We start from the raw sequence: 18,493 nt of genomic DNA on the forward strand, positions 1-18,493 counted from the left end.
AGGAGTTGTTGTTTTTTTAAATGGGTTGCGGTAATTGGGGCATGGCCACAAAAGTGGGCATGGTCCCTCTTTTTATTTTTCAAATGTTGGGAGGTATGTTATATATACTTTGTAAAATTTACAATGACAAACAAAAAGACTACTGTGTAAAATCCAACAGGGAATTTCATCAGCTCCACCTAAAACTCAGATTTAGAATCCTGGGCTAGATTCCAGAAATGCTAGCAGTTGCGTGGCACACACAGGAGGAGGCACAGACCAACTGTAGCTTTGAAATCCAGAGAAGAGGATGTCTGAATGCAGAAAGGTGCTATGGTTCTATAAAGAGGAACTGCAGTTCTTGTATATTGTATATAAGGAAAGTACAATCTGGATAGAACAAACCAGAGAGCCTTTGCCAGGTGGTAACTACTCAATGGAACTCAGGATAGTCGCCTTGGTTTTCCTGTTTAGCTGTAAGTAACATGCAATTTACAAACATTAATCAATAAAATAAGGTCTGAAGTAACAGATTTTGGATTATTTAAAGAAAACTGTAACCTACAAAATAAAATAATCACTACTGGTAAACTCTCATTGGTAAAATCAAATTTTCTTTGTACAAATAATAATGTGTTATAACTGCTTATTATAGCAACTGTAATAATGATTTAAATTTACCTAGGAGAGTGACTAATTCTTCTTTATAATGAAATAGTTAATCAAATTAAAACAGATTTGTTTGTGCCTCAAATGTTAAGTGAGTTAAAGCAGAGTTTGGGGTTTACTTTTACTTCCAGTCTCCGTCAGTACCAAAATGGCTAAGCAGGCTAATAGAAATTGGTGGGAACTTAGGGTTGGAACTTGTACAATAAAATGTAATATATTAGGCCCCTTCTGTGAAATAATAGCAATTAGAATCACTTAAAGGCAGAACCTTTTTATCCTACAAATCTAGTGAATATCTACAGAATGGAATTGCAGCACTGCACCACCATCTCTTTTCATGTCTTTACTTCTTTTCATTGTTATTAAATGGATTAACATGATCAGAACAAGTTTTTTTAATGCTTTTTATATTTGATCATGGGACTGTATTTTCTGATATTTGTTTTTTTAATTCCTTTCACCTATGGAACTTGAGCTCTATAATAGCAAATGAGTCAGATGTTTTAGGCACAATCATAGATCCTCTGTATGGAAGGAAAATTACAGAAAACTGCAACCAGGGAACCATACACAATGTGATTGAATGGATCAAAAAATGGCTACAGGGCAAATTTACCTTCACCTGTTACTTTTCCTTTGGAAAATTAATAACTGACCTAAATATATATAGTTCTGTAAATTAACATGGAAAGCATATGCTTTGTGTAATAGTCACTTTAGGACTTTTCCTGGTAAGTATATATGTACAAAATCTGTAAGGCAACATTAGCAATAGTAATATCTTATGGATTGATTTTTTTAAACAATAGCACGGCACTTACACAGTAAAGAGAGTTGGATAACTGTGTTTGTATTTTCTTAACATTAGCTTGTGTATTTTAAATAGGATAATGTACAACACTGCTGTAATTAATAAGGATATTAAGTCACCTTGTAGTTTTGTATGCTGCATACTGCTGTATTCCCAGGTAATTTACAATACTTGTAAAATATAGAAGGAGTACATTATGTACTGTATAGACTATTTTCTCAAGCAGAAATCAGTTCTGCTTGACATATGCACTTTCTGAGAACCCAAATATAGAAGCTCCCTCCATGCCATTGTTAGTTCAGAACTGTATATAGTGCCATGCACACTATGTAGCTGCACAGATTTATACTGGGATGCATGTCCTGTTACTAACAGAATGGAAATACTGTTAAATATGTGTTGCTTTCTCCTAAAAAATTGTGGAAAATTAATATAAATATACATATTTATAGTCATTAGAACATTTTATATGCAATAAGCTTTAACAATGGTGTTTATTATTATATAGTACTGAACACTGGTGGTATGTGTATATTGTGGGGAGTTTCCTGAACAAGCTGGGAAAAATCACCTATAATGATATTACTAAAATATAACAACAATCCTTTCAGCACTTGAAAAACACAAAAAAAAATGTGTCATTCTTGGAAATATTTTGCAATCATTAGATTATAAAAGCCGTCTGTAACAAAACTGTAAAGGAGCTGTAAAGGGTCACTTTTCCAAACTATATCCTGCAACATTTTCCTTCTCAATAATAGTTACAATCAAACTCTTCACTAAAGAAAGGACTCATAAAAGGGGAAATCTTCTTTTATTTGTCTATGGAGGTTTGAAAAAGTTCTATTGGCCATGAGTGTGTGTTGTTTTTAGTATTTAGTTGTTCTTTCTTTATTATTATTTATTAAACCTGTCGTTGCTGGGATAGAGCTAGGGTACAGCAGCACTGGATTAAGGTGACCTGTAAGCCTCACCTGCCCACACTTCATTGCTAAGCTTGGAAAAATGGTAAGTGAACAAACACAAGGCATAAAGCCAATAATTGTCCAACTGTTACTGAATAACTTTACATCTCAATGCAACTGTAGGCTGACTTACAACTTTAGACATCTCTGGAGCTTTACACACTGTGCTGCTATAGTTCCACCATATTTATTATGATCTTACTATTAACTCTTTATAATATAGGACACGGGGGGGGGGTTCAAGAGGGTTTAGTCTTTCTAAACCAAGTCTGCGTCTTTGCTTTGCCTCCTCCAGGGATGAAGTGGTAGAATCATGGCTTTTATACCATTCCCCTGTCTGCTTCCATCTCTCATCTTTCATGCATGTTCTTCTAAATTTATTTATTTCCTTTATTTTAATTCCCTAGTATTTTCAAGTAACATTATTCATTAATAAAAAAAAAAAAATAAGAATGAAATACCACACAATCACTCACTGCTGCAGCCTGCATTATACAGTACTCAATTTGGAATTGAGTTTTATGTACCTATACTGTATTTTGTAAAGCAGGATTTAATATATTGTGGTCACCTAAATCAGCCCATATATTATTTGTTCATCTATACTGAAGAAATGATCTATCTAACCAGGTCCGGACTAGGAGGCAATATAGGCTGGTATCTCAAGTACGCAGAGACCCAAACAGGCCCCCACAGGCCCAATAATTAGTGACCATCTATGGCATTTTACAGCAGCCTCTCTGGCATTTGTCAGAAGCCACAAATTGCCAGTCTGGACCTGCATCCAACAGAAACAGATGACATGAAAATCGTTAAAATGAATCTTTGAAACAGATTTGTTTTCCTATTTTTACTTTGTGTTTTTAAATACACATGCCAGTAGCCATATTAATCAGAATTATCCTGTTATATACATGGCCATCTATCCGACACACCTAAAATTAAGCACCTTGATGTGTTAAGGTGGCCATACAAATTAAGATCCGCTTGCCCACTTATGGGTATGCGATATCGGGCAAATTCAGGCTAATTCAAATGAACAATTCGCATCAACAAGCCAACTAGTTGACTTGTTGATGCGGTCCCTGATCCTACCAAATTTTTAATCTCCCCGATCGATATCTGGGCAATTTCAGGCCAGATTTCAGTCGGGCAGGCCCATCGTTAATGCCCCTACATGGGCCGATAAGCTGCCGATTCAGTCTAAGGGGCCGATAACGGCAGCTAGAATCAGCCCATGTATGGCCACCTTTAAACATGTAATGGTATCTGGGCCTAGTATAAGTATTGCACTGTGTTTTTAAATACAGCATTAAAAACAGGGTCCTGTCAGCCCTTTCTTATTTCCACAAGAAGTCTGTATAATTTATATATTTATATTTTTATGAGAATTGACCCTGGATATCAAGTTATCACTTAATAATTAGTATTTACAAATAGGTTTCAAGGTTGATTAGAGAACTTCTTTCACATAACATTTTTCCATGTTAACCATGTTGTTGTAGTTGTTGTGCATAGCAAAGTGATAACTCCTGGTGGAATCAGCCACTTAGACCTGATAAGTAACTTACAACAAAACAGTTAGTGAAATGAATTTAATATCCTCTAGTGGAGTTTATAATAATTACCATTCCCCATTAAGGTTAGATGGGTGATGTTTGAGCACCTAAGTTTTCAAAGAGATTCTCAGTCGCATTAAGATCTGGGCTTTTAATTGGTTTTTACATGACATTCAACTTTTTGTTCTTAAATGACATTATTAATGGTACTTGTCGTAAAAACAAGATCATTTTTGCTTTTGTATTTTTCAAAGATGGGCGGAGATTCACTTGTAGGTTCTCATTTTAACAACATTTTAACATGGCTGATTATGCAAAAAAGACTGCAGGTATTTTGCAGGTTTATATTTGCATCACACATATTGCTTTGGACGTTGGTGTATATTTACTCCATTCTGAATTACATAACTCTGTAGCTCCTTTAGTATGATTGTGGCTTTTCTTTTAAGTTTACTTATTGATTGCTCAGAGATTTTTGAGGAAGACCTTTTCTGGGCAATGTCTGGATGGCTTAATGGAACTTCCACTTTCTCATAATTGAGCCAACAGTGCCCACTAAGACACCAAAATGTGAATATTGGTTTGCATTACTTTTTTATAGTTTCTTTGGGATCCTTTGTATTTTAGCTTCAGCATATATATTCTTCAGATTTACAACTCTGCCAATTCTGTAAAGCATTGGTTTACAAAATATTAGCAACACTGCTCTGGTGAAAAGTACCATGAGAGAGGAAACTTCAATAATCTCTCTTGCATATCGCCCAACTGTCCCGCTTTCCGCGGGACAGTCCCGGTTTTGGCAGCGCGTCCCGCTGTCCCGGATAGTTCCATGAATGTCCCGCATTTCCGTAATGCGGGACATTCATGGAACTATCCCGACAGCGGGATGCGCTGGCTGCAGTCAGGCGTTCCCCCAGTGGCTCCTCTCTATATGCGGCTCCTTGTTCTGTGGAGCCAGGTCCTTTTATAAGGTTGCGCCCGTGCGTATTGACGTCACACGCACGGGCGCAACCTTATAAAAGGGCCTGGCTCCACAGAACAAGGAGCCGCATATAGAGAGGAGACGCTGAAGAAGAAGCTGCAGCATCGGCAGCATGTATGGAGGCACTGTATGGGGGACACCTTTGTATGGGGGGGGCTACTCTGTATGGGGGGGCACCTGTGTATGGGGGGGCTAATGTGTATGGGGGCTAATGTGTATGGGGGGACACTGTGGGGGGGCTACTCTGTATGGGGGGGGACACCAGTGTATGGGGGCTAATGTGTATGGGGGGACACTGTGGGGGGGGGCTACTCTGTATGGGGGGCACCTGTGTATGGGGGGTCACCTGTGTATGGGGGCTAATGTGTATGGGGGACACTGTGTGGGGGGGCTACTGTGTATGGGGGGGCTACTCTGTATGGGGGGGCTACTGTGTATGGGGGGCTACTCTGTATGGGGGGGCACCTGTGTATGGGGGGGCTAATGTGTATGGGGGACACTGTGTGGGGGGGGCTACTGTGTATGGGGGGGCTAATGTGTATGGGGGACACTGTGTGGGGGGGCTACTGTGTATGGGGGACACTGTGGGGGGGCTACTGTGTATGGGGGGGCTACTGTGTATGGGGGGGCACCTGTGTATTGGGGGCTACTGTGTATGGGGGGGCAAAACTGGTAGATAGTTAGAACTCACTTATAACTCACTGCCTTCTCTCTATATTTGTATTTTATATGTAGGAGTTGCTATATGGTTTTCCTTAGGTAGTACAGTATGAGGGTATAGCACATTTGCGTCTGATCCCGCCATTTCAACTATATAAAAGGAGTATTTTTTTTTAAAAATGGGGGGTGGCAATTGGGGCGTGGCCACACAAAGTGGGCGTGGTAAAAAAAAAACATTTTTGTCCCTCTTTTCATTTTTCAAATGTTGGGAGGTATGCTCTTGTATCCTTTGCTTTATTATTTATAGTTGGTTACTATGTTGCCATTTGCTATTAGCAGTAGTTAGCAAACAAATTGCTCTCCCTCACTCCCGTTTTTCTTATGGGGTTGTTGATTGTGAATCTACTGTTGCCACAACTTTTTCTAATTTCATGATATTTCAGGCAATTGCCAGCTTGGAAAATATTGTACTGTATGGGGAGCTAAGCAGCAGGGCTGGGAGTGAGTGCTTCTCGGTGCTCCAGGAGACTCCTAAGTGGGTGTATTCATTCCTGTGACAGAAACTGCAGTTGCCATATTTTCTTTAGTTATGGATTAACATTTTCAGTAAAAGTTGTGGCTGTTAACTTTTCTGACTTGAAAGGCTTGTTTGGCCCCAGGTTATTATAACTGCTTTTCTATACGTTCATGTAGAAGCAGTGGAAATCACTACATTTACCAGATTTTTTCAGGCCTATCATTCAGATTTCTTGTGCATATAAAATGAAGAAGTATTTATATAGAATTAGCCCTCAGATGCTTCAGTAAGACAGTTCGTTTTCAGTTTGCTGTGTAAGTCACACCTGAGCGGGTTCATACATTCAGCTTTTGTTTGGTATAAAAACACTAAATCATTGTATGCACCTTTCTGTAAATGAAAACTGTGGAGCAATTTTCAAAAGCCCAAATTATCTAAACTGAGACCAGGATGATGATTGTAACACACCTTAAAACCTAATAAAGTAAATGAAAAGCCTGATAAAATTAATTACATATGCATAAAGTATTTCCCTGGGCAACTCTACAATTTCTGCATTGCACAACCTGCATTGCACACAGTTTTTGTATTGAAAAATGCATAAATATATATTACTACTTGTAGTACACTTTCTCTGTGCGGTTTGTCTATATCAGAGCATATGCTGTGCTATGTGCCCAGATATGTTCTGTGGTACACAGAACTTGTTTAAGAAATGTACTGATGATAATTAAGTTAATTACACAATGTGTTTTATATATATATATATATATATATATAAGTTATATATTTAATACCATTATTTGCATGGAGATAAATTAATGCTGTCATATTTTATATCACAGCCTTGAATGGAGAGTTGAACAAACGTCACATATTGCAGCGGCGAGGGCTAATTCAGTTAGCTGGGACCATTCAATGTGGAACTGGTCGATCTGCTGTGCATTACATTGGATATGGGTGCCACTGTGGACTGGGAGGACAAGGAGTGCCAAAAGATAACACCGATTGGTATGTAGCTTAAAACAGTATGGGATTATAGTTAATAATGACTGAGCTTTCCATTCATGTGGCTAGTTATGTATTCAACTGGTAAAAGGTTAATGGCATAAAACAAATACATAGGTAGAAACAATCTAAACACAGCCCCAGTCCCTGATGCAGGTGTATCCAAAGTGATTTCAAACTCTAAGCTGTAGCAAATCTGACTGTACGCCATGACATTTCTTAGTTTTTATTATTTCAGCTAGTGATATGTGGGTTGACAAGAAGTTGGCCCGCACTGAACCAGCCCTGACCCACCTGCTCTGAGCACTAACTGACCCACTAAGCCATCACTATTTATGTACCCGTGCCCTAACCAGCCATCTGTGATGTCACTGAATGGGGTGGGGTAATATTGTCACAAGCATGTAAATGGTGACGGGCAGAGGTGGAAACAGGGAATAATGATATCATGGGTAGGGTGGGCCAAGGGCTGCCTTCCCTTTCTCTGACCTCTCTTTCTTCCTCTTTCTCTGACTCAGCGAATGGCTACTTGGCCTTTGTGTCCCACCTCCTTGCCCTTCTTGTTCTCTCTTGTACTTTATTTTCCTGCAGTTCTACAAAATTCTTTTAGTTAACCTCTGTTTGTTTTTTGTTATTTCAGATGTTCCAGCTATAGCAAGGTTGTGGTCCTTGCTAGCATGGAGTTGAATAGTGTCTTACAAAATTAAGTACTTAATAACAAGGATGGTTATTTACTATGCTTAATAAAGCTGTGGCTGACCCTTACCCACTAAAAATTGCTGCTGGTGTAATTTATTTGTGGGTAGTGTGGTCTGGATGGAAGCATTTAGTGTTCTCAGGTGGGATGCATCGCCACAGTCTGAAAGATCCATTTAGTTGGAAAGGTCAGCAAAACTATTCCCGAGTTAGGCACCCAGTCAAGGTTCAGAGCATAAATAGATAAAGAATAGTTTCACACAACTTCCTGGGATATTATTTTCATTAATTATTACATCTACTTTCAATAAATAATTATTACATCTATTTTAATTAAATAATCATGTCCTTGTTTCACTTGTTCTTTTTTGCCTTAATTATTTTCATATGCTTTATTCCAATAGAGGAGGTGGCATCTTGGGTGCATCTTGTGCATGCCCCCTGTCTTTTTGGTATTTATGTTACTATATGCAAACATGATTAGTCAGGATAAGTAAACATGAAATGTTCCCACCAATCACTTTAAGTCTAATGTCCCATGGAGAGATTAGTCGCCCGTGATAGATCTCTGCTACAGCAGTTGACTAATCTTTCCACCGGCTATAGAGGGTGGTGGTGGAATCACTGGTGGAAAGGCCTGTGCATTCTTTCAGTTTTTCAAAGTCGTATCAAGAGAATAGCCGCTTGCTGTAGCAGAGATCTATCGTGGGCAACTGATCTCTCCATGGGACATTAGCCAGAAGGAAAAGGAAAGCCTGATCCACTTCGGGGGGGGTGGGGGGGGCAAAATGTTAGTCAAATTTTTATCTCTGTTGATAAGATATGAATCTGAAATTAGTAAATTGGATCTCTCAGTCTCTTTGGTGCTATATCTAATTTGTTTACACAAATGATTTTACTGCCTAGAATTTTTCTTTTAAATGGCTGACATTTGATTAAGAACAACCAACAGCAAATTATTATGGAAAAATAATGCACTGAAAATAGAAGTTTCATTTACTACATGTCATAAATTCCTTGTCTTCCTGGATCCCACGTCAGTACACTTAGGGGCGCATTTATCAAAGTACGATTTTCATACCTTTAAAAAGCATGATACAAAAACATTGTGTCAAATACGTTTTTTTTATATTGTGCTTTTTAAAGTACGAAAAATTTGTATTTGAAAATACAAAAAAAAGTATTTTATCGTATAATGGCCGAAAAATACGATTTTTTTCGTATCTGAACAATCGCGAAATGCAGGAAAACCTTTCTGACTTTGATCCTTCTGTGCATGATTTTGGAAGCCTCCCATAGGAATCAATGGCACTCTGCAGCTCTAACTTGGCCCAAGTCACAATACTGAAGCTTGAATGAATCTGAAACTTTCGTACTTGGCGTGACAACATGTTTTTGATGCGTTTTTTGTCGCAAAGTACGTAAAAGTCGCACAAATTAACGAAAAAGTCACAGAAAATACGCAAAAGTTGTAAAAAAAATACAAATCTTTTGTATTCAGACCAGTCGTATTTTGATGAATGTGCCCCATAATCATGACCTATGAGACCACTTGCCTCACTCATCACTGCTGTTATACATTTGTCATTTAGGCTTCATTATTACCACCTCATACGTATACACCTGGCACACAAACCCTGGAGAGTAAGCTTTATCAGAAAGGTCTATGTAAACTCTGCACTGACTGCTCTGTAAAAAGATTAGTTGTGTCTGTTTTCCTCTGCCACAGACAGCTTTCAGCTTTCTCCTCTCTGCTGCTCCCCCCTCCCTCAAGAATGCTAAGAACCCATTAGGAATGTGGATCTGAGCCAATCAGCAGGAAGCTTCCTCATAGTCTTACTAACTGAGCATGTTCACTTGGTCTGGGTGTCTGTGCAGGAGTGAGGCATTATGGGAACTTTCTTTACACAGCTCAGTGTTTTTTCTTCCTGTTTGGCTTCTGATTTTCTGAACAGATGAAATATGGGGAGACTTAAGGGCACTATTGAGACAACTGAAGGTATGCCTGCAGCTTGAGATTAACTCTTTACTAGCTTTTCCTTCTCCTTTAAAGCAAGTTTAAATCCTCCATGGAGCTGCAGAACTACAGAAGCAGAGGAGCTATCAGGCTAGGCATTGAAAATACCTGGTGTGTATGGTCACCTTTAGTGCTCTAGCCATTGCGTTTAGGGCTTTGGTGAATCACCCCTTTTATATCAAGTATGATGAAATAAACAATATCTTCAAAGGTGAATACAGGTATTTAAGTGAAAAACAAATAGATATGCCAAGCACAAAAGACTATTTACCAGCAATATATTTGAATACTAGTGTGTGCCCATTTGTTCATATCAAGGCAATGTCATTAAGCAAAACCAGGAATGCTTGTAAATACTGCTGCAGGTCTGTACAACCAATGAAAGCAGGCACCTCTCCATTTTCACCAGTTTGCGATACTGCTAATAATTCTGGAGTTTGTACAGTACTGTGGAAATTTTGTTCTATAACAAGATAAAACATTTTTCCCCCTTTGAAGGTGCTGCCACAGTCACGACTGTTGTTATGAATTTGCCGAAAAATATGGGTGCAAAACCAAATTGGGACAATACAGCTGGACTTGTAAAGACAACACTGTAAAATGTGGTAGGTATAATACATGGACCACTAAGAGCTGGCAAAGAATCCAAACAAAATATATAACAACAGTGCAATACAGAGTGACTCCAGTGCAGTTTCAAAAAGTCATAGCTTCCTTGTAGTAAACATTGCTGTTCTCTAGATTTCTCAATGCCACATATGAGACTACAGTTTTTTTTAACCAAGCTGACCTTCTAGTACAATTAAATTAAAGACTGAGATTCTACTGAACTGTGTTTAGAATTAGCTTCCGCTGGTCAGACCTACAACTGCCAATTTGAAGGCTTTGGGAAGGAAGTCAGTTGCAGTAATTACAATGAATTAATTCCAGGAACAGCCGGTGTCTCCTGGAAGATGGTTACTCTAGTTACACAAGTTATCTGTGCTTTATACTTGGTAAACATGCATTTCAGGCACATTTACAATAGTACATATATCTCTATACTGTATATACTAAATTATTTTTCTATTCGGCTTTCTGCATTCCCAAACTTTGTCTTTATTCTAATATCCCCCTTGTTTTGCTGGTTTTTAGCTCTACCCTTCTGTTACTATTAAGTAAACGCTTGTGCCTTGCCTAGTCTAGAAATAAAGCTTTCAGTATAGCTACAAATAAAACCTTCACTGCCAGAAGAATTTCACGCAAGCTACACATAAAACCAAACAGTTTTTTTTAAACATTTCAGCTCTTTCATGTTAGGAGCATTTCTTAGGGGGGCCTTTTAGTTTACTTAGGGAAACTATACACTGTCTTTTTCAGGACAATGTAAGCTTTCAAAATATACTGGGATATTTTTATCACTTCTGTAAACAATATAGCCTTCTAAATACCTGAAGTATGTCTCACCTTTAACTGTTTAGCATCTTGTTAATAATGATGCCGGAAAGGTTTAGCTATTGCTCTCACAATGTGAGTAGGGATAAGAACTTTTTTCACACAGGAATCACTAAATGGAGTGATTTTTAATTAATTTTGTGTTATACAACTAGCCATTGATGGTGGTTCCTGACTGCTCGGTGATTTGTCAAGCAGACTGAAATGTGAACTCGAGAGGGCCTCAACAATAAGCCTTTGTAGGTACTTCCATGTTCTTCTCACACACGCCAAAATCACAGAGGAAGGCTAATTGGCTGTTGTGTGCGTGAATGTGATAATTTCTATTAGGCACTACATAGCTAGCAATTGCTATAGAATACTAATAATAATAGAAAGAATACATAAATGCATATATAACCTAATCTAGAAGTGTAAAACATTATTTTGTCTTTCAGGTGACATGAAGGATTGGTGCCAAAAAATTGTGTGCAAATGTGACAGTAAATTTGCTGAATGCTTAAGTAAAACCAGATTCAACTCCAAGCACATCTTGTATCCTAATTTACTGTGTAAGAAACGAACACCATCATGCCGATCAAGTAAAAACTGGTTTTCGGAAAGAGAGTGAATATCTATAGAATGAATTCAGATTTCAGTGGAAAGCAGTGATAGGCAGCTAGGGCATTTTGGCCAGTGCTGTTTACTGTTTGAGAACAACAGTAGTCAAAATTCCTCTTGTGCCATAGGCCTAATAGTAGTAGTAGTCTGCTTCATCTTAAATAAGGGCTGGTTCACACATGCAACAACACCTGAACCTGTGGCCTCAGTACTGTGCACTAAAGCACATGTTAAGCAGTGATTTCAAACTTCATAAACCCAGTAAATAACATTAATATCATGGCTAAGAAAGCTCCCTGGCAAATAATTCTGATTTCATAGCTCAAGAGAGTCTGTAAATCTGTTTAGTAAGGGGCTAAAAATACACAACTCTGCAATCTTGAGCAATCAAATTTGCATAAATTCTGATAATAACAAAAACTCCTCCATGTAAATACACAGTATCTATAGCAGAAAGCAGTTTATACTGTAATAAAATTAAAAATAGATTTTGCATAATGTAAATGATAAACCTTTGAAAACAGGTTTACATAGGGGCACATTTACTAAAATTCATTTTTTTCTGGCCTTGAAAGTCATATGAACTCAACATGGTATAAATTTGAATTAAACTTGATCATTGTTGTATTTATAAAATGTATAATAATTATATTTGTATATTTGTGTACTTTCTTTTCATTTGTAATTTTAGAAATGGTATGTTAATATTTACAATAGTGCTATGCATTGTGTAAACTAAGCTTGTATACACTCCAAGAGATCAATCTAAATCCATGTTTCCTGCTGACCTAGCACTTATTTATTGACATTTAGGGGCACATTTACTTAACAATTATGAGATAAAGTTGGATTTTTTCGTACTTCTAGATAAGTGAGTTTTCACCAGAACTCGATTTTTTCATTATTATTCCCAGAATTTTTTTTCTGAAATAACTCCCTTAATTTGTTATTTATTAATGTTTAGTTGCTTTTTTTGTAAAATGAAAACTCGACAGGTTTGATCTGTCGAGTACCATTGAGTACTATAGAGGGTTAGAATAGTAGAGGAATTGAATAGTCAGTGACAGCCTGTCCTTGACACATTTTCAAGGACAAGTTAATCCCCTTATTGTTTTCAGTTTCACCCAGTTCAAGGGAAACTTAATCCCCTCATTGTTTTCAATTTTACACTTTTCAAGGGGAGTTAATCCCATCATTTTCAGTTTCACCCACTTTAAAGTCTTAAAGCGAGCGGATCTTCCCCTGATATCCCCACCTACGGGCTTGAAGTTAAAAAAAAAAATAATCCGATCATTTGGCCCTGGGGCCAAACGACCGGATTATGTAGGCGGCAATGGGGCAGTCGGTTCGGGGACCGCATCAACGAGCCGATGCAGCCCCCGATCCAACTGAATCTTTTAACCTGGTCGATCGATATCTGGCCAATTTCAGGCCAGATATCTGGTTGGCCAGCCCGCTCGTTTCTGCCCCTACACGGGCAGATAAGCTGCCGAGTCGGTCCAAGGGACCGATATCAGCAGCTTCTATGGATCCGGGTATGGGGGCCTTTAAATTATTATTTTCCAAGAGTGCCAATGCTCCTAAAATGGCTGCTGGAGCAATCCCTGTTTGGGAAAAATAAAGATGATTCATGGAAATGAATGTCCGTTTGAACTCAAATTTTTCGAGTTTTAACAATGCATTGAACTCTAAAAATTCGGGATTTTTTAATGTAAACTCAAATTTTTTTGTTCGAACGATTCAAGCATTATCATGACATTTTATAAATACAGCAATGATCGAGTTTAATTCGAATTTATACTATGTGGAGTTTATACGACTTTCAAGGCCAGAAATAAATGAATTTTAGTAAATGTAACCACTTAATGTTGTCTATGAATAAGTTCTAGGTATAGCATGAAAAACATAAGGTCGAGCTGGTATGGGACCTGTTATCCAGAATGCTCGGGACCAGGGGTTTTCCGGATAAGGGATCTTTCCATAGTTTGGATCTCTATAACGTATGTCTGCCAAAAATCATTTAAATATTAAATTAACCCAATAGACTTGTTTTGTCTCCAATAAGGATTATTAACATATTATTTGGGATCAAGTACAAGGTACTGTTTTATTATTACAGATAAAAATGAAATCCTTTTTAAAAATTAGAATTATTTGCGTATAATGGAGTCTGTGGGAGATGGACTTTCCGTAATTCAGAACTTTCTGGATAATGGATTTCCAGATAAGGGATCCCATACCTGTACTATTAATTTACTATAAATATTTTAGCAATACTTAGCCAATTTTCCACAATGTAACTGCCAAACAACTTATATTTTCTTATGACATCTATAACAGAAGACAAAACATCATAAATATGAAGCATGTGTGCATTATTTGATAGCACATAAGCATATGATTACCATAAAGAATATGTAAACCCTAAAACAAATGAATGTAAGTTGCTCACCGCGCTCTTTTAAGCACTTTTTCAATTTACAAAATTAATTATATTAGCATTATATTAGCTTTTGTTTTTATGGGATAGGGTGATTTTAATGTAATGTGTGTGTGTACATGTATATCTGTTTCTTTGTTTGTGGAAAAGTATTAAAAGTTTGCAAAATAAGTACCAAGTTTTCTTGCTTCTATGTTCCAGAGCATCCACTAGCAACCATAGCATCCACTAGCAACCATAGCATCCACTAGCAACCATAGCATCCACTAGCAACCATAGCATCCACTAGCAAAAATAGCATCCACAAATATATGTAACTATTTCAGGGTATTTTTGTATACTTGACTATGATATTTTTCCAGCTGTCCTTTATGATAACTGTAAGACAGTCCTCATGTACTTTTTAATCCTCGGATCATATATAATTGCTTATAGTGTTTAGTGCTATTGACCCATAATCAAGGCAATGTTTTTAATCTATTTCATCCTCTTCTACCACAAGTATTTATTTTGAATATGGAATTCAATTATTATCCTTGTGAAACTGTACTGCATGCTCAGGGTGAGGTCTTATATGAAAAGGCAAAATTATGTTTTAAAGCCTTTTTTGTGCAAGACACTAGTATTTGTTGTATTAGACACTGGCTAAAACTGCCTAGAGTTAGACCGTTATTAAATTGGCCCCAAGTGTATAACTAGCATTTATGTTATTTTTGTATAACTTTGCATATTTCAACATTGAACCTCATTTGCCAGTTTGCTTCCCAGTTCTCCAATTTATTTAAATATCTCTGTGGCAACATCCTGTATGGAACTTACAGCTTTGCACAATGCAACAACTCATAAATAACCCTCAAGGTTATTTATGAGTTGGTGGACCGAGGACAGGCCGTTCAAGTACTCCACTAAAAGCACTGGTCCAACTACAACATATTCAATTTACCATCATTCTTTGTAATATATCTTTCAGCCAGTTACCTATCCAACTAAAAAAAAACTGCAAAAAACACCCAGTCCAAAAATCCTACTTGTTATTTACATTAAAAAAATTATTGCCCAGACCTGACTTTATTGCAACTGATGAATAACCCATCCATCAACCCTCTCACTAATAAAGTGACGTGAAACCATGAATGAAGTTTATAGAAACACATATATATGTATATGAGTGACATTCCTATAAATACTGAAGATTAAAGTGTAGAGGTATGAGACCTAGTTGAAAGGGATTATCATGTAAATAGTCATCCCTATTGTAGTGAGTATAAATACATGCGGTATTGTAATGCAGATGGCCATAAACGTTATATCACTGAGGTATCAATAAAGTATTGCCTTGTTATGGACCAACATCTCCACAAGTGTACATCTTAATGTTTATATCCATCACACCACTTTGCTTGTATATCAGTCGTGTCAACCAGGTTGCTCCCAGGCCGACATATATCACTATGAGGCTTCATAAGGTTGTTCATAAGGTTGTAGCCAAAGTCCCCATAGGCATCATCTTGGTCACTGATGACTCAGTGCAGAATGTATGCCAATGGGGACTGTGTTTTCACTGATTTTTGCTATTTGTTATTGTGGATATTGCAAGATATCTAATGTTGATAGTGGCTTGTTAGGAACATGGTTTGGAGTTTTTCTCCTTTTTTAATCAACCTATCCAAATACAAACATGGGTCAAGGCAGGCTGCATGCAAGATAAAGTTGAGTTGAAATGAGGCTGGCGCTGCTACAGTTCCCCAGTCAATAGATTTGTTAGTGAACATTTAGAAGATACAAAAAGAAGTGCAATGCCCATAGACAGGAGTGCCTAACCCTACACAGAGCATAACATTAACAAAAGCTGACTATAGCAGTGTAGGTCAAAATGCAGGATAATTGCAAGCAATACAGAGTTTTGCAGTAGTATCTGTGAGCAAAAATTTGTAAAAATGATAATTATCAACAAATATATATGTGTGTGTGTGGGATATATATATATAATCTCCCCACCAGGAAAGAAAGGTCTGCATTCACAGGTCTTACATAGAAACACGTAGGTCATTTATTTGTGTAGTCTCCGCAAATAAATGACCTAAGTGTTTCTACATATTACCTGCGAGTGTGGACCTTTCTTTCCTGGTGGATTTGTTACCGTCATACTGGACTGCACACAGGCATCCTATTCTCCAGTATATGTGAGTGTCGACTGCATTGACTGCAACAAATATAACAAAATAAACAGGTTTAAATAAAATCCTTGCCACTTAATGGGCTCTAACTAACACAGGTCAGTTGTGCTAACTAACCAGGAGCAGGCCTACCGCCTGTCTCCCACACACAGAAAAGAAAAACAAAGTTTCAATCTTGTAGTGATTCCAAGTCTCTCTGTGAGCTCACACAGGCAGCTTTCCTGCATCTTTCCCCAGACTGGAGCTTTCCGATTTGGCCTAAGCTGCCTATTAATTATCCACCTCTGGTAGACACAAAACACCCAGGCTGGACTAGCAGTCCAGGAACCACTCTGTTGGGAACCTGGGATTCCCAGGTATTCTGATATTGACCATACCACAATATATATATACACACAATATATATATATATATAGTCTTGTAAAGAATCGGCACTCACCAGTATCGGGGCAGCGGCTGGGTTCTGATGACAAAAATAATGCATCAAACTCAACAGTAGAAAGCACTCACAGCTATAGTATCAATCAAGTAAGTGATTTATTTCAGCATACCATCTACGCGTTTCGATCACCACAGGATCGTCATCAGGATGAATAAATCGCTGACTTGATTGATGCTATAGCTGTGAGTGCTTTCTACTGTTGAGTTTGATGCATTATTTTTGTCAGCACACAGCCGTTGCCCTGATATTGGTGAGTGCCGATTCTTTACAAGACTATGGGGCACATTTACTAATCCACGAACGTCCGAAAAGCGATTTTTTCGGAAATTGTCACGACTTTTTCGTAGCCGTTATGACTTTTTCGTAGACTTCGCGCCGAGGAAGAAAGTTTCGGATTCATTCAAGCTTCAGTATCGTGACTTTTCTTGGGCCAGGTTGGAGCTGCAGAGTGCCATTGAGTCCTATGGGAGGCTTCCAAAATCATGCTAAGTCTGCGGCTACGAAAAAGTCGCGACAATTCGCGCAAGTCGTAATGGTTACGAAAAAGTCGTAACGACTACAAAAAAAATCGCAAAAAATACTAAAAAGTCACAAAATGTTCGTTTTCCAATCGCAATTTTTCCAATTCGGATTCGTGGGTTAGTAAATCAGCCCCTATATATATATATATATATATATAGGACCAATTTAGGGCCAAAAGTAACTTTGAACCCCCCAATACCTCGGCGGCGGTACGCACCTTTGGCAAGGTCCTTAACCTTGAGGCTAAATCAGCAACAAAAGACACAAAGTCATATCCTAACCTGTCCCTGGCTGAACGCCAAGCCATTAACTCCTTAAAAGCAGATAGAGACCTTGTGATTAGACCCGCATAAAGGCGGTTCCATAGTCCTACTGGACTATACCTACTACAAGCACGAGCTATCAGGGCAGCTTGCAGACACAGGGACATATAGAGCTCTCCCTGTGGACCCTACCTCCAAGTTCAAAAAAGAATTGGATACCATTCTCCTGTCAGCCCTTAATACTGGCTGGTTGACTAAGGATACGGCTCAATACATGCACACTGAATACCCATGCATCCCTATCATTTACACATTACCAAAGGTACACAAATCCCTGTCATCACCACCAGGGAGACCAATTAATTCTGCTGTTGGCTCACTTTACCAACCGGTGTCTACATATATTGATTCCTACCTACAACCTCTGGTTAAAGCAATGCCCTCCTACACACGTGACTCTACACATGTAATACAAAGACTGAGGAACCTAGGTGACGTACCCTCGGACTGTCTCTTAGTTACAATGGATGTGAAAAGCTTATACACAATCATTCCACATGACCAGGGGATAAGTGCAATCAGAAGGGCTCTTGCCAACAACCCACCCAGCAAAACTCCCATTGAATTTCTTTTACAACTTTTAGAACTGACACTGACCAGAAACTATTTCTGTTTTGAAAACTCATTTTACCTTCAAGTTTCTGGCACCGCAATGGGTAGTGCACTGGCACCGTCATATGCCAACCTGTACA

At 38.1% G+C, this 18,493-nt stretch overlaps 1 protein-coding gene across 1 annotated transcript; it reads left to right on the forward strand.

The window, feature by feature from the left end:
- The first annotated feature begins 212 nt into the window (after window positions 1-212).
- Window positions 213-12,486, forward strand: LOC116407767 (phospholipase A2-like). The gene is made up of 4 exons (XM_031893754.1): window positions 213-455; window positions 6,988-7,153; window positions 10,362-10,468; window positions 11,735-12,486. Exons 1-4 carry the CDS (start codon window positions 290-292, stop codon window positions 11,905-11,907), a joined length of 612 nt encoding a protein of 203 aa, XP_031749614.1. The 5' UTR covers window positions 213-289; the 3' UTR covers window positions 11,908-12,486.
- Window positions 12,487-18,493: the final 6,007 nt, after the last annotated feature.

This window comes from Xenopus tropicalis, chromosome 9 (assembly GCF_000004195.4).
Source record: "Xenopus tropicalis strain Nigerian chromosome 9, UCB_Xtro_10.0, whole genome shotgun sequence".
Lineage (NCBI taxonomy): Eukaryota > Metazoa > Chordata > Amphibia > Anura > Pipidae > Xenopus > Xenopus tropicalis.

Excerpts from the sequence above, each read along its gene's own strand:
- LOC116407767 (XM_031893754.1), top strand. The coding sequence starts at position 290 with ATGTCTGAATGCAGAAAGGTGCTATGGTTCTATAAAGAGGAACTGCAG. Across the intron at positions 7,154-10,361 it reads CCAAAAGATAACACCGATTG|GTGCTGCCACAGTCACGACT; the intron begins GTATGTAGCTTA and ends CCCCCTTTGAAG. Across the intron at positions 10,469-11,734 it reads AGACAACACTGTAAAATGTG|GTGACATGAAGGATTGGTGC; the intron begins GTAGGTATAATA and ends TTTGTCTTTCAG.